General features: G+C 54.2%; 2 protein-coding genes across 2 annotated transcripts; one reads left to right on the top strand and one right to left on the bottom strand.

Moving 5' to 3' along the window:
* Window positions 1-381: 381 nt before the first annotated feature.
* Window positions 382-6866, bottom strand: LOC142360634 (uncharacterized). The gene is given in 9 exon segments (XM_075415027.1): window positions 382-628; window positions 1136-1204; window positions 2713-3132; window positions 3264-3370; window positions 3474-3568; window positions 5289-5501; window positions 5619-5686; window positions 5994-6205; window positions 6654-6866. Coding segments are annotated over 9 exon segments (1644 nt in total).
* LOC104331867 (protein Wnt-4-like) lies at window positions 6865-7715 on the top strand. Its single transcript, XM_009937211.2, has 2 exons — window positions 6865-6983; window positions 7265-7715. Exons 1-2 carry the CDS (start codon window positions 6865-6867, stop codon window positions 7713-7715), a joined length of 570 nt encoding a protein of 189 aa, XP_009935513.2.
* The last annotated feature ends 4722 nt before the right edge of the window (window positions 7716-12437 follow it).

The raw sequence follows: 12437 nt of genomic DNA, 5'->3' as shown, positions 1-12437 counted from the left end.
CAACCTGCCTTGTCAAGACTCCCCTTTCACAGCAACCATGCACAGTAGCAATACGGATAAACCAAATTGCGACCTGGCCTTACTGAGCGGCCAAAAGATACCTCTACATCATCCTCAAGTGACAGTTAGTTCCTGAAAGCAGCTGAGAAGAGTCAGGCGAACGGGTCCCATCCTCCACCAGAAGACCCAGGGCAGAAAAGAAAAAATCACTGCTACCGGCTGATGATGATTCAAGGAGAGTGTTTTTCTGGGGACAGTATTCTTAACGAAGGCTCTGGTCTTAAAATTAAAGCCATTGGGGATGAAGTACATAAGCACAACAAGGATTATTTGGAGGGGTAAAGCAGGAGTAGGAGGGTGCAGCCGCTGGGAGGGCTCGGCTCAACCTTGCTGGGGAGGCTGGGCTAACGCGAACTGCGAGCACCCCCGCATGAACACCAGCAGGACGACGTCTGTATCCGGGACAGCTGTGACGCTGAGAGGGATGCAGGGGTCATAGCGGACAAACAATGCAAGAGCAGGAAGCCCTTGGAAAAAAGGCAAACACAATTCTTGTGTGCAAACAGAAGAGTCGGGAAGGGAAGGGAGGTTGACCTCCTTCTGCATAGCCAGGTCCTGAAACCCATCGCTGAACAGTGCATGCGGAGCTGGAGCAAGTGGATTTTTAAAGTGATACTGAAAATTGCCGCAGAAAATGAGCTGCGCAGGCTTTGTAACATGAGAGCTATGGAGCTCCGTTCGGCTTACTTGAAGACTGAATTATGGCATACGGGTATCTTTGAGGAGAGGAAATACTGGGAAATAAATAGCTCTTTACTCAAGGGGGCAGAAAGCACAATGAGGACTCAGAATTGAAAACAAATGCAAGAAGAGACACTTTTTTCCCACTATAATGATTCACTGCCAGCAGCAAGACCACAGAAGTGCGCTGCCAATTTTTTTCCTTGTTATTTTGCTACCATTGCCATGTCTCTCTCTAAAGGTCACAGCTTTCAGGTACCATGAAAGGTGGCAGAGCTATCAGAGCAGCTGCCACAAGCGGGGGTGAGCGAGAAGGGATGGATGTCCTGCTGGACATAAGACCCTAGGGAAGATACTCAGCTCTGAATTTGGTGCCCGTCACAACTGTGCGCACCTTTCGTTAAACCAGACGTTGAACGGCACCTGCGCGCACCGAACAGTCCTGTTGCGGCGGAAACAACGACTTGACCAATATGATCCATAACAGTCAACTTTATTAGCAGAGAATCCGCATTCTCTAGACAGCACTCGGTTATGATTGGTCACTGTACAAAAACACTCGGTACAACACTCAGCTATGATAGGTCACTATACATAAAACATCTATCAATAAAACACCCGGGTTACATAAGCAGTACTCAAACTATGATTGGTCATTTTTCATAGAACGACTGTTTACCTGCAACTGGCCTGAGAATGACTGTCTTTCCCACAGCCAGCCTGGGAAATGTCTGTTTTACCGCAGCCGGCCTGAGAGTGGCCTTGAGGCCTGTGCTGCTTGAAGTCTGTGCTGCTACAACCCGATCAAGTCCATAACAGAGTGTCTGGGTTGCTCACAATATGTCCCTGTTCTTCCAGAAATCCCACACAGTCCCACCCAGCACTGCTCTTCTTGCTGGAACGGAAATGCCTCAAAGCATTTTGCCCCTTTTTTAGGCCATGCGTTGAAGTCCGTTTGAGAGAAGGCAGGACGTGGAGAGCAGCAAAGCTGACAGGCGCAGTCTATCTCGCCTTTTTATCCTCACTGGAGTTTAAACTTTGCTTAGGGTGACTGATGGGGCTCGGCTGCCAGGCTACAGGTACAGTCAGCGTTAGTGTCGGTGAGAAACTGCAGCAGACTAGCGAGTGTCATCTGCAGTCACAGCAGTCCCTCTATAATCCCAATATGACTAAATCAGAGTAAGGCCTGATTTCAGAGGCCGGGAAAATGAACATATCCTCAAGGAAACAGAATTTTTCCTTAGAGGACATAATGCCGGGAAAATTTTGCCGGCCAGTGAAAGCCTTCTACAATATTAGGAAGGAGGATGACATAAGTTACCGACTTGCAAGAGAACAGTTATAGCTTTAACAACATGATGCAATTTGTTTTTCCACGCAGAAGTGGGACCTCTGGCTCAAGTGTAGTAGTATGCACAGTTTTTTAACAGAAAGCACAGATGTGCCATCATGCACAAAATCTGTGTGCTTACAGAAATATCAGCGGCCAGCAACAGAGCAAAACCAGAATGACTTCTCTATGAAAACCACATCTAGGTAGCTCTTTTTGCAGTTCATCCAGACTCGTGGAGATGTGAGCTGGGAGGAGGATGAGTGCAGAGGTGACTGCACGCTGCAGATGGTCACAGTGCGGGGATACACTTGCATTGGATAAAGGCCTGCCTGCAGCTAAGGCCCAGCCTAAATGCACTTTGCTCAGGGCGCAAGGACAGTAACACTGCCGGGCTCTAGCAGTGCTGGGTCACCTTCTCCCTCGTCACTCTGTGCTGGAGCAGGGGGTGTATGAGGGGCTCCCCAGGTACATTCCTGCTTTGTATGGGACAGCTTGCTCCAGAAAGCCTGCCTGTGCTCCCCAGCTGCTCAGGACAGTGGCCTGAGTGCCATGGGGCTACCAGCCAGCGTGCGTGAGGACAGCCCTGCACAGGGGGCATGTGGCATCCCGCCGGGCAGGCACACGGGTCTTCTCCTCACCTGCCACGGGGGGCCGTTCCCTGCACCCCATCCTCAGCGCTGCCTGGCGTGCTCCCTGGGTCTGACTTGGTGCTGGGACCTGGAGAAGAGCCCTCGGTGCTCAGGGATGTCTCCAAGGAGAGGGCCAAGCGGATCAGCCGCGACACCTTGTTGTGCAGGTGCTGGTCCTAGGCTTGCTCTGTCCAGACAGGGGATCCCAGCCTGGTAGGTGAGGGGATAGGGGCAGCTGGGACCGGCAGGTTTGGTGGAAGAACAGGCAGCCCCCCGTCCTGCGGGGGTCTTGGCATCTCTGGCGCAGCCAAGGGGAGCTTCCTCGGCAGCGGTTTCTGATTTGACAGAGCATAGGAGTACTTCAGGAGAGTGTCCACATTGGCATTCAGCAGGGCATCAGCAGGAGAGAGAGAAGCCTGTCCTGCAGATGGAGAGAGAGGGACAGGGGGGCTGAAGGCACCTTTCTGAGGCGAGCCAGAAAGCTGCTGGGGGGGGAGAGTAGCTACGAGAGGTCATCAGGTGAGCAGGGGCGCCCAGCGCAGCTCAGTGCCGCCAAACGATCTTCCGTAGGGAAGCTTTCTCCCGTTGCCCAGGAGGCCACAGCATGAGGTTGCTTCATCGGGAGGAGAAGGTTTTTTGGAGGAGACAACCTCGGACATGGGATTCGCTGAGAGAAGGAGAAACACACGTCCCACTGTGTTATCTTCACTTCTTCCCAATGCCTCCCAGGAGATACCGCCTCCCACCCTGTCCCAAATCCCACTCCCCACCTTGACGTAGAACTGGCGTTTGAAGCAGCGATACTGGGCAAACTGGCAGAAGGTCTGAAACCACAGTGCCTCCGGGAAGTCAGAGCAGACTGGCCCTGCAGAGGGGTGAGAGAGACATGCGGGATGGGGGCAGGCCACAATTTTAGGCATCTGCCCCCTTGACCTGGGCGCAACAAGGGCTGGGGACTGCTCGGATGGCTGCTCACACAGCGGCATGTGGTTGAAGGGAAAGTCAAAGCTGTCTGCCCCCAAGCGGACAACACAGCCTTGTGCTCTTGTAGCTCCAGATACCAGGTGCTACATGCCCTTCCCCTCCAAACCACTGGGATTTTCAGTTTGTCCTTCTGCCCTTTTTCACATGGTGATCTTCCCTCTTAGAGACCCAAAGCTCGGGTTTCCAGGATCTGACGAGGACTCTGTTATTAGTCACTGAAGGGTTTAAAAAAAGAAAAAAAGTAGTGATTAGATGGGTTAAAAAGACGACCAGAACAAGGCTGGAAGCACCAGAGAACACAACCGCTTTGGGGCAAAATAGTTTGACAGTGGTTCCAGCCATGGAGGGGATGGAGGCAAGTCCACAGGCACTGTGGATTGCAGGTGCCCGCAAGCGAGTGAGGAGCCCAGGATCCATCGCTGGGTCTGGTGATGCGGGGTGGGGCCCGTTCCTGACACAGCTGCGGAAATAAGCAAGAAATAGTTGCCCTCAAGCTGCAGTCCAAATAAGCACAGTTGGCTGATCATTCACTTCGTTGACATTTATAGCTAAGCTTACAGACATATTTTTTTAATGAGAAAATTGTTCCTACTTTTTTTCCTCTGAAGAAAAATCCAACAGAAGTAGTCCCAAGTTTTCCAGCTGCACAGATATAATTATGCCACTTAAATTCTCTGATGCAGGGGTGCAGCTAAAGTATGACTGCAGAGATTTAAAGGGTGCTGTTGCTATGGAGCTTTCTGAACTGGGATGTTTCTTGGCTCCTGAAATGTTCAACACTTAAAAAAGCAGCTTATCAGGTCAAGCTTTCTTAAAGGCCCATGAGAGCCCATGAGCCAAGCTTCTGCATGAAACCTCAGATCAAGTTGGAAGGAGCTGGTCAGGTTGTAAGAGGAACTGTTGGGAAGAGATGAGGAGCTTCAGCAAGCTTCAGAAAACAGTGGTCATTTATTTTCCCCTGCCACTCCACTAGTGGAGATGGGGAGAAACTTAAAAGCTGAGCAAAGATGAGCTTCAGCGAGCTTCAGCAAACAGTGGCCATTTATTTTCCCCTGCCACTCCACTAGTGGAGATGGGGAGAAACTGAAGAGCTGAGCAAAAGGCCACTGAAGTGGCCACGGCTTTCAGCCTGTGAGTCATGAAGAGAGGCTGGGGCAGATGTGCTTGTTCAGCTGGGTGAAGAGGAGATGGGGCGGTGAGTTAATGGTAGCCCACAAGGACCTGAAGGACAGCTACAAGATGACAAAGTCAAACTCTTCTTGGTGGTGCCAGACAACACAATAGGGAAAAAGAAATGTGAATTCCTGTTTGGGAGGTTAGGACTGGTCATTGGGAAATGCTTCTTTGTCTAGGAAAGAGGTGCAGCACTGGAAGGGGTGCCCAAGAGAGGCCACGAAACCAAACTCCCTTGCACAAAGCCAGGGTGTTCTAGTTCTGGGAGTGTTCTGCTGCAAGCTGGACTTTGGCTAGAGACCCCAAAATGACCCATTCCACAACCATTCCCACAATATCTGTGGCATTCTGGGTCAGAGAAACGGCCACCTCTGCTCCGGCTGCGGCGATACCTGCCTCTGCTTGTGGAGGTGGGGGGATGGCCCTACCTTCGGGGACACGGCCGTGGTTCTCCTCCTGGTCCAGCTGCATGATGGTGGGGCTGAAGCAGCCGTGTGCCTGGCGCAGCTGGCAGGACATCTCCACCTTCCAGGGGGGATACAGGCTGGCGAAGAAGACCTGGTACTCGCTGTCTGATAGGGGGCTTCCCGGAGCACGAGGCACCGGTGGAGCGGCAGTGGACATCAGCAAGGTCAGCAGCCCTAGGGGCAGAAGGCAGGCTGGGCTTAACCCTCCTGAATGGGGACAAGTGCTGGGTGGAAACAAAGGAGCGGCCGGCGGGGTGGCCTGCTCCCGTCTGCTGGTGCTGAGCAGGGCACCGGGACCAGCCAGCCTGAGGTCTCGCTCCATCAACGATCTTTGCAGGGTGCCGGGGGAACCGGGAGCTCTGGGGCAAAAGGGGGAAAAAAAATGAAAAGGAAGGAAAAAAAAGACAAAGAAAAAGAGAAGAAGAGAAAGCAGAAACAAGAAATGAAGAAGAAAAGAAGACAGAATGATGAAACAGAAGAGAAAAAATCATAAAATAAAAGAAGAAAAATAGGAAAGGAAAAAACTTAGAAAGACAAAAGAAAAATAAGAAAAAAATTTGGGGTTTTTGGTGAGTTTGGTTTGGAATGGGGGATGTGTTTTGGTTCTTGGTTTTGTTTGGGGTTTTCTTGGGTGTTTTTCCCCACAAAAGCCCCAGCCCCACTTGCCTGGTGCCTGTGGAGGCAGCCGCAATGGCACAGACTCCGCTGCCCACCCCTGCCAGCTGCTCCCTCCACCGCACCAGGGCCTGCGCCCCTCCAAGGGGACATTCCTCCCTCCCTCCCTTCCCTCCTCCACCCTCAGCTGGGCCCCCTCCTCTCCTGGCCCCGGCAGCCCCTGCCTCTACCTCCGCATCCCCTCGCAGGGCCTCCAGCTGCCCCTGGGCCAGCAGAGCAGAGAGCTGTCATGGCTGGTGGGCCCAGCGGGGCGGCCCTGTGGAAGATGTGGGGCAGGAGCGGGGGCTTCAGGCTGTGGTGGTCCCAGGAGGGTGGGTAGGGGCCGGACGGGGGTCACTCACCCACGAGGGAGAGCAGCCTCGGCATGTCTGCCCTGGGTCCTCTACAGCCTGCTGTAGGTGACCCTGCTTCAGCGGGAGGGTTGGACTAGGTGACCCACAGAGGTCCCTTCCAACCCCTACTGTTCTGTGATTCTGTGATTCTATCCCAGTCACACCTGGTGTCCCCGGCAACGGCGGAATGAGAAGGGGACTGTGTAACAGTGTGGGGTGTGAGAGGAGACGGGCACCCCGCAAGCAAGGGAGAAGCTGGGGCCGCGGGGACGGGGCAAGCAGCAGGAGCGGGAGCCAGCCTGGGAGCTTCCCCCTGCACCCAGGGACGCGGTGGTGGCTGGCCATAGCCCGGCCAGGCTTCCCCTGGCCTGAGGGCACCCCACAAGCATTTTGTGCTCTTCTGCAGCAGAAAGGCCTGTTCCAGCTCCACCTGCAGGGATGGAGATGCATCCCGTGCCTCCCCAGGGAGCATCTCAGCACCGGCTTGCTTCAGGGCACGGTGGGAATGGACCTGATGTCTCTGGGCAGCCATGCCGCTTCCTGAAGCCCCAGCAAGTCAGGGCAGCGCCAGCTGGTCTTCCTCTGCCTCCGGCACGTGTGCCGCGAGCGCCGCTCTCTGCACCTTAAAACCTTCCCAGGAAAGGCGCTGGTGAAAGAGGCTGTGTGGCCACTAGCACTGGGGTGCCCAGAGCCCGGCAGGGCTGATTTTGAGGGAGACCCGCACCCACGGACGCGTGCCCGGCTCTTACGACGGAGATCGAAGCGTGTGGCCCAGGCGCAGCAACCCACATGTGCACACCACGGATCGTGGCTGACAGAGCACTTCCCAGGGCTGGGCACTCTGCTGACATGAGAGGGAACAACACAACCGTCACCACCGCGGGCGAGCAGTTGTCAGGGTGGCTGGAGAGAAAGCACTTGGCACAGCAGCTCCAAGGACTGCATCCGTAAGCGAAACGCAGGGTGCCACGGTGTGTTGGGCTCCTGCGAGGTGCACACGTGCTGGAAGGTCATGCCTCCCTTCCGCAAGGTGGGCAACGTCCTCAAGGAAAAGTTCGAGGGGGTGATGGTCATTTCCCGCAAGCTCCTGGTCCCCAAGAGCTCTCACTTCAAGCCCTACACAGCTCATGACCTGGTCTACTTGTTGGACAGCCCAGACTTCTGCGACCGGGACTCCCGGCGCGGGGTCTTCGGCACATCTGGCCGCCAGTGCAACAGGGCATTCCTGGCCATGGATGGCTGCGAGCTCCTGTGCTGCGGCAGGGGCTTCCGCACGGCCCAGGCGGAGCTGGTGGAGGGGTGCAGCTGCAAGTTTCACTGGTGCTGCTCCGTCAAGTGCAAGCAGTGCCAGCACGTCGTGGAGGTGCACAGCTGCCGCTGAGGGGGAGCGCGCCGGGGGCCTGCGAGGGAGCCGGGGAGGGGACAGCTGGGGAGGGACGCCGGGAAGCACAGGAAGGTGTCGGGGAGGCGCCTGATAAACCCTTATACTTTAGAAATAAACCAGCTGCAATGGAAACCAAGTGTGTACGTCAGGTCCTTCCTCAGACGCTGCATTTGGGACCTGGAGGGTAGCTGGCTCTGCTCCCTCCCGTGGGCTGGGAGAGGACAAGTCCACGGTGGAGTGCAGGGTGTCACTGAGGGGTGTAATAAAGCGGCGGCGGCAGAGAGAAGGGAGCAAATTAGATTTACGGGGTGAACGGGCTCTTTATACAAGAAGACTCATCCTTGGGAGAACCACTGGCTGTTATAGGCCTGTGGGGGGGAGGGAGGCAAGAGATGGCTGGGGACTTCAGACATGGACACTGGGGCCAGTGACTCTAAAGCCGGGTTCCCAGAGCTGACGCCTTCTCCGACGCTCAGCTGCTCCTTTGGCTGGAGAAAATGTTTTCAGGAGGAGTTCCAGCAGGGGCCACAGTGAAGCGCTGTTGGGCAAGGCACCCATCCTGGTGTGCCACTGCCGATGGTGCAGAGCAGGTACTTGGAGGGGGAGATCTGGCCGTGATGATCTGGGTGGTCAGCAAGGGGTCTGGGAAGAGTTGTCCAGGTCTGTCCGGGCTCTCTGGCTCACCACAACTCCAGAGAGCCGGCGCTGGAGCCCTGTGCTTCCCATGCATCCGCCTGCTATCGTGCATCACCCTTTGGTGAGGCTGAGGAACCTCTGCTCCCACAGCCTCACCTCCTCCTCTCCCTCCTTCTCACTCAGCACCCGGTAGGTCTCATTTCTCTGGCAGCCGCGGTGAGACACCTGCAAGGAGAGTTCATAGGACTGATACCACTGCCCCTCCTTCCTCCAGGGAAAGAGCACACCCGCGGTGGACAGCATCTGAAGGCTGGGATGATGGGGGCAGCAGAAGGAAGAAGGAAGAACCAGCTGGGAAGCAGGAGGGAGAGGATGATTGCTGAACTATGTCTTTGCTAAGATATGGGCTAGTCGTCTGTCCTGCTCTGGTGTTTCTGGCTTTTGTTACCACCATGGAAGCACCCAGTAGATGGAGACCCTCCTCTGCAGGGTTATACAGGGATACTCTGTCGGGTGGGAGGTTCCCCACAGCTCCTCTGTCTCAACATCAGTGGCTGTCTACTCTGCCAGCTCTTCAGTATCTGTGCAATCCCACCACCTCCATTACATGCGAGCTGTGCTCAGATCACGATTTGTCACCTCCCAAACACACCCAAGTGTGCCCCACTGTAAGCAAGATGATGGAATTAGTTAATCATAAAGCACGAACAATGCTGCTATGTCCCTTGTACAGCCCTGCCCATCTGGACATTAGGTCTGGGAACAGAGGGTTTAGTCCCTAGGTAATCATTAATGTTAAACAATAATGGTGAATGGGGATTTTTAATAGAAATAGCGTTACCAAATAGTTGCAGGTGTATTTGTGGTACAGAATCACAGAATCACAGAATGGTCGGGGTTGGAAGGGACCTCTGTGGGTCATCTAGTCCAACCCTCCTGCCGAAGCAGGGTCACCTGCAGTAGGTTGTAGAGGACCTTGTCCGGGTGGACATCTTGAATATCTCCAGAGAAGGAGACTCCACCACCTCCCTGGGCAGCCTGTTCCAGTGCTCCGTCACCATCAGAGGGAAGAAATTCTTCCTCATATTCAGACGGAACTTCCTGTGCTTCAGTTTGTGCCCATTGCCCCTTGTCCTGTCGCTGGGCACCACTGAAAAGAGCCTGGCCCCATCCTCCTGACACCCACCCTTCAGATATTTGTAAGCATTTATAAGGTCCCCTCGCAGCCTTTTCTTCTTCAGGCTGAACAAGCCCAGCTCCCTCAGCCTCTCCTCATAGGAGAGATGTTCCAGTCCCCTCACCATCCTTGCAGCCCTCTGCTGGGCTCTCTCCAGTAGCTCCTCATCTTTCTTGAACTGGGGAGCCCAGAACTGGACAGAGTACTCCAGATGAGGCCTCACTAGGGCAGTGTAGAGGGGAAGGAGAACCTCCCTCTACCTGCTGGCCACACTCCTCCTGATGCATCCCAGAATGCCACTGGCCTTCTTGACAGCCAGGCACACTGCTGGCTCATGGTTAACCTGTCGTCCACTAGGACACCCAGGTGCCTCGCCGCACAGCTGCTCTCCAGCAAGTCCGCCCCAAGCCTGTACTGATGCATGGGGTTGTTCCTCCCCAGGTGCAAGACCCTGCATTTGCCCTTGTTGAACCTCATCAGGTTCCTCTCTGCCCAACTCTCCAGCCTGTCCAGGTCACGCTGAATGGCAGCACAGCCTGCTGGTGTATCCACCACACCTCCCAGTTTGGTGTCATCGGCAAACTTGCTGAGGGTACACTCTAACTCTTCATCCAGGTCACTGATGAAGAAGTTGAACAAGGCTGGGCCCAGTACTGACCCTTGGGGGACACCACTAGTTACCGGCCTCCAACTAGATTCAGCACCGCTGATGACAACCCTCTGAGTTCTGCCATTCAGCCAGTTCTCAATCCACCTCACCGACCACTCATCCAGCCCATACTTCCTGAGCTTCCCTAGGAGGATGTTATGGGAGACTGTGTCGAAAGCCTTGCTGAAGTCTAGGTAGACAACATCTACGGCTCTCCCCTCATCTACCCAGCCAGTCATGTAATCATAGAAAGCTATTGGTCAGGCATGATTTCCCCTTGGTGAATCCATGCTGACTACTCCTGATAACCTTCTTTTCCTCCACTTGCTTGTTGATGACCTCCAGGATAAGCTGCTCCATCACCTTTCCCGGGATGGAGGTGAGGTTGACCGGCCTGTAGTTCCCTGGGTCCTCCTTCTTGCCCTTTTTGAAGACTGGAGTCACAAAGGCCTTTCTCCAGTCCTCGGGCACCTCTCCTGTCCTCCAGGACCTCTCAAAGATGATGGAGAGTGGCTCAGCAATGACATCTGCCAGCTCCCTCAGCACTCGTGGGTGCATTCCATCAGGGCCCATGGATTTGTGGATGTCCAGATCGCTTAAGCGATCCCTCACACAGTTCTCCTCGACCAAGGGAAAGTCATCCTCTCTGTGGGCCTCCTCTCTTACCCCCGGGGCCTGGGATTCCTGAGGGCCTGCCTTGGCACTAGAAGGCTGAAGCAAAGAAGGCATTTAGTAGCTCTGCCTTCTCTGCATCCTCCATCACCAGGACACCCGCCTCATTCAGCAGCAGCCCCACATTGTCCCTAGCCTTCCTTTTGCTGCTGATGTAGTTGAAGAAGCCCTTCTTGTTGTTTCTGACATCCCTTGCCAGCTTCAATTCCAGGTGGGCTTTGCCCTTCCTCGTCGCATCCCTGCATGCTCTGACCACTTTCCTGTATTCTTCCCAAGTGGCCTGCCCCTCTTTCCACATTCCATGGACCTTTCTCTTCCACCTGATCTTCGCTAGAAGCTCCTTGTTTAACCATACAGGTCTCCTGCCTCCTTTGCTTGATTTCTTTCTCAGGGGGATGCACCGCTCCTGAGCATGGAGGAAGTGACGTTTAAAGAGCGACCAGCACTCGTGGACCCCCCCTGCCTTCGAGAGCCATGGCCCACGGGATTTCTGCCAGTAGCTCCCATCTATTCCGTGAATCAGCTGAAGCAAAAAAGTCATACATCTCCCACCAAAGAAGTTAGTTTTACTTAAAACTAGCAGGTGCCTAGAACTGGTCAAGACGACCCGTGCCGCAGGGACAAGAGCCAGACGAGGACTGAGTTTGCGCAGAAACTGTGACGAAGAGGATAAGCCTTCATCTTGGGACCCCCGACGACCACCACTAGGAGGCACTGCGCAAGCGCGGGTGGGAGGAGTGTATGAAAATGGACTGATTTGACTATGAAAGGAAGAGCTTATATAATCAGATGAATATGTATATTTTAATTTATATAAACTGCACGGAAGGGGTATGGGGTATGCACGTTCGGTGGAATTATCCCCCGTGCATCCGACGTCGCAATAAAGAATGCCTGCCTTTTAACACTACATTGGTGTTACGAGGTTTATTCCCGGATTTTCAGCGACAGTTTCTGGCAACCCAGATGGGACTCTGCTTGTGAATACCGACGGATCCGCGGGATCACCGGACCTCCAGCCGGCATCAAGGGATTCTCGAGGAGAACCTCTGATCCCCGGACCGAAGGATTCCAAGTAAGTCCCCTAGAATTTAATTAAGGCATTCTTTAGGTATAACACATGCCTGCCTGCTCGTAAGTCGCGGTAAAAGCCACGCAGAGTTGGGCTAAAAAGGTACCTTTGTGAAAAATCTCTGCTCGGTGGAAGCCGATAGAGCGGTGCCCAAGGGGGAGGTCTTCCACAGGGGGTTGAAGTCTCCAGGATCTCAGCAGGGGGCTGAGAGGGAGATCTCACAGAGGGTGGGATCCCTCTGGCTAGTGTCTGTGATACAGTGCACAATCACTACCACTGGTTGTTTGAAGGATGGGCACCTTTCCGAGTAAAAGACCCATCCCACGGGGCACGCCCTTGGGATGTATTTTAAAACACTGGAAAGAGCTGGGGGGAGACCCTTTAACTTGAAAACAGTTAACTGAGTATTGCACTCATTGGTAGCCGTTATATACTCTGGATGACGGGGAGAAGTGGCCGGAGGACGGGACACTGTGTTATAATACCATTTTGCAATAGATGTTGTTTTGTATT

This window comes from Opisthocomus hoazin, chromosome 1, assembly GCF_030867145.1.
Source record: "Opisthocomus hoazin isolate bOpiHoa1 chromosome 1, bOpiHoa1.hap1, whole genome shotgun sequence".
NCBI classification, from domain to species: Eukaryota; Metazoa; Chordata; class Aves; order Opisthocomiformes; family Opisthocomidae; genus Opisthocomus; species Opisthocomus hoazin.
Note: the sequence above shows the minus strand (reverse complement) of the source record. Positions and strands in the feature narration are given on the sequence as shown.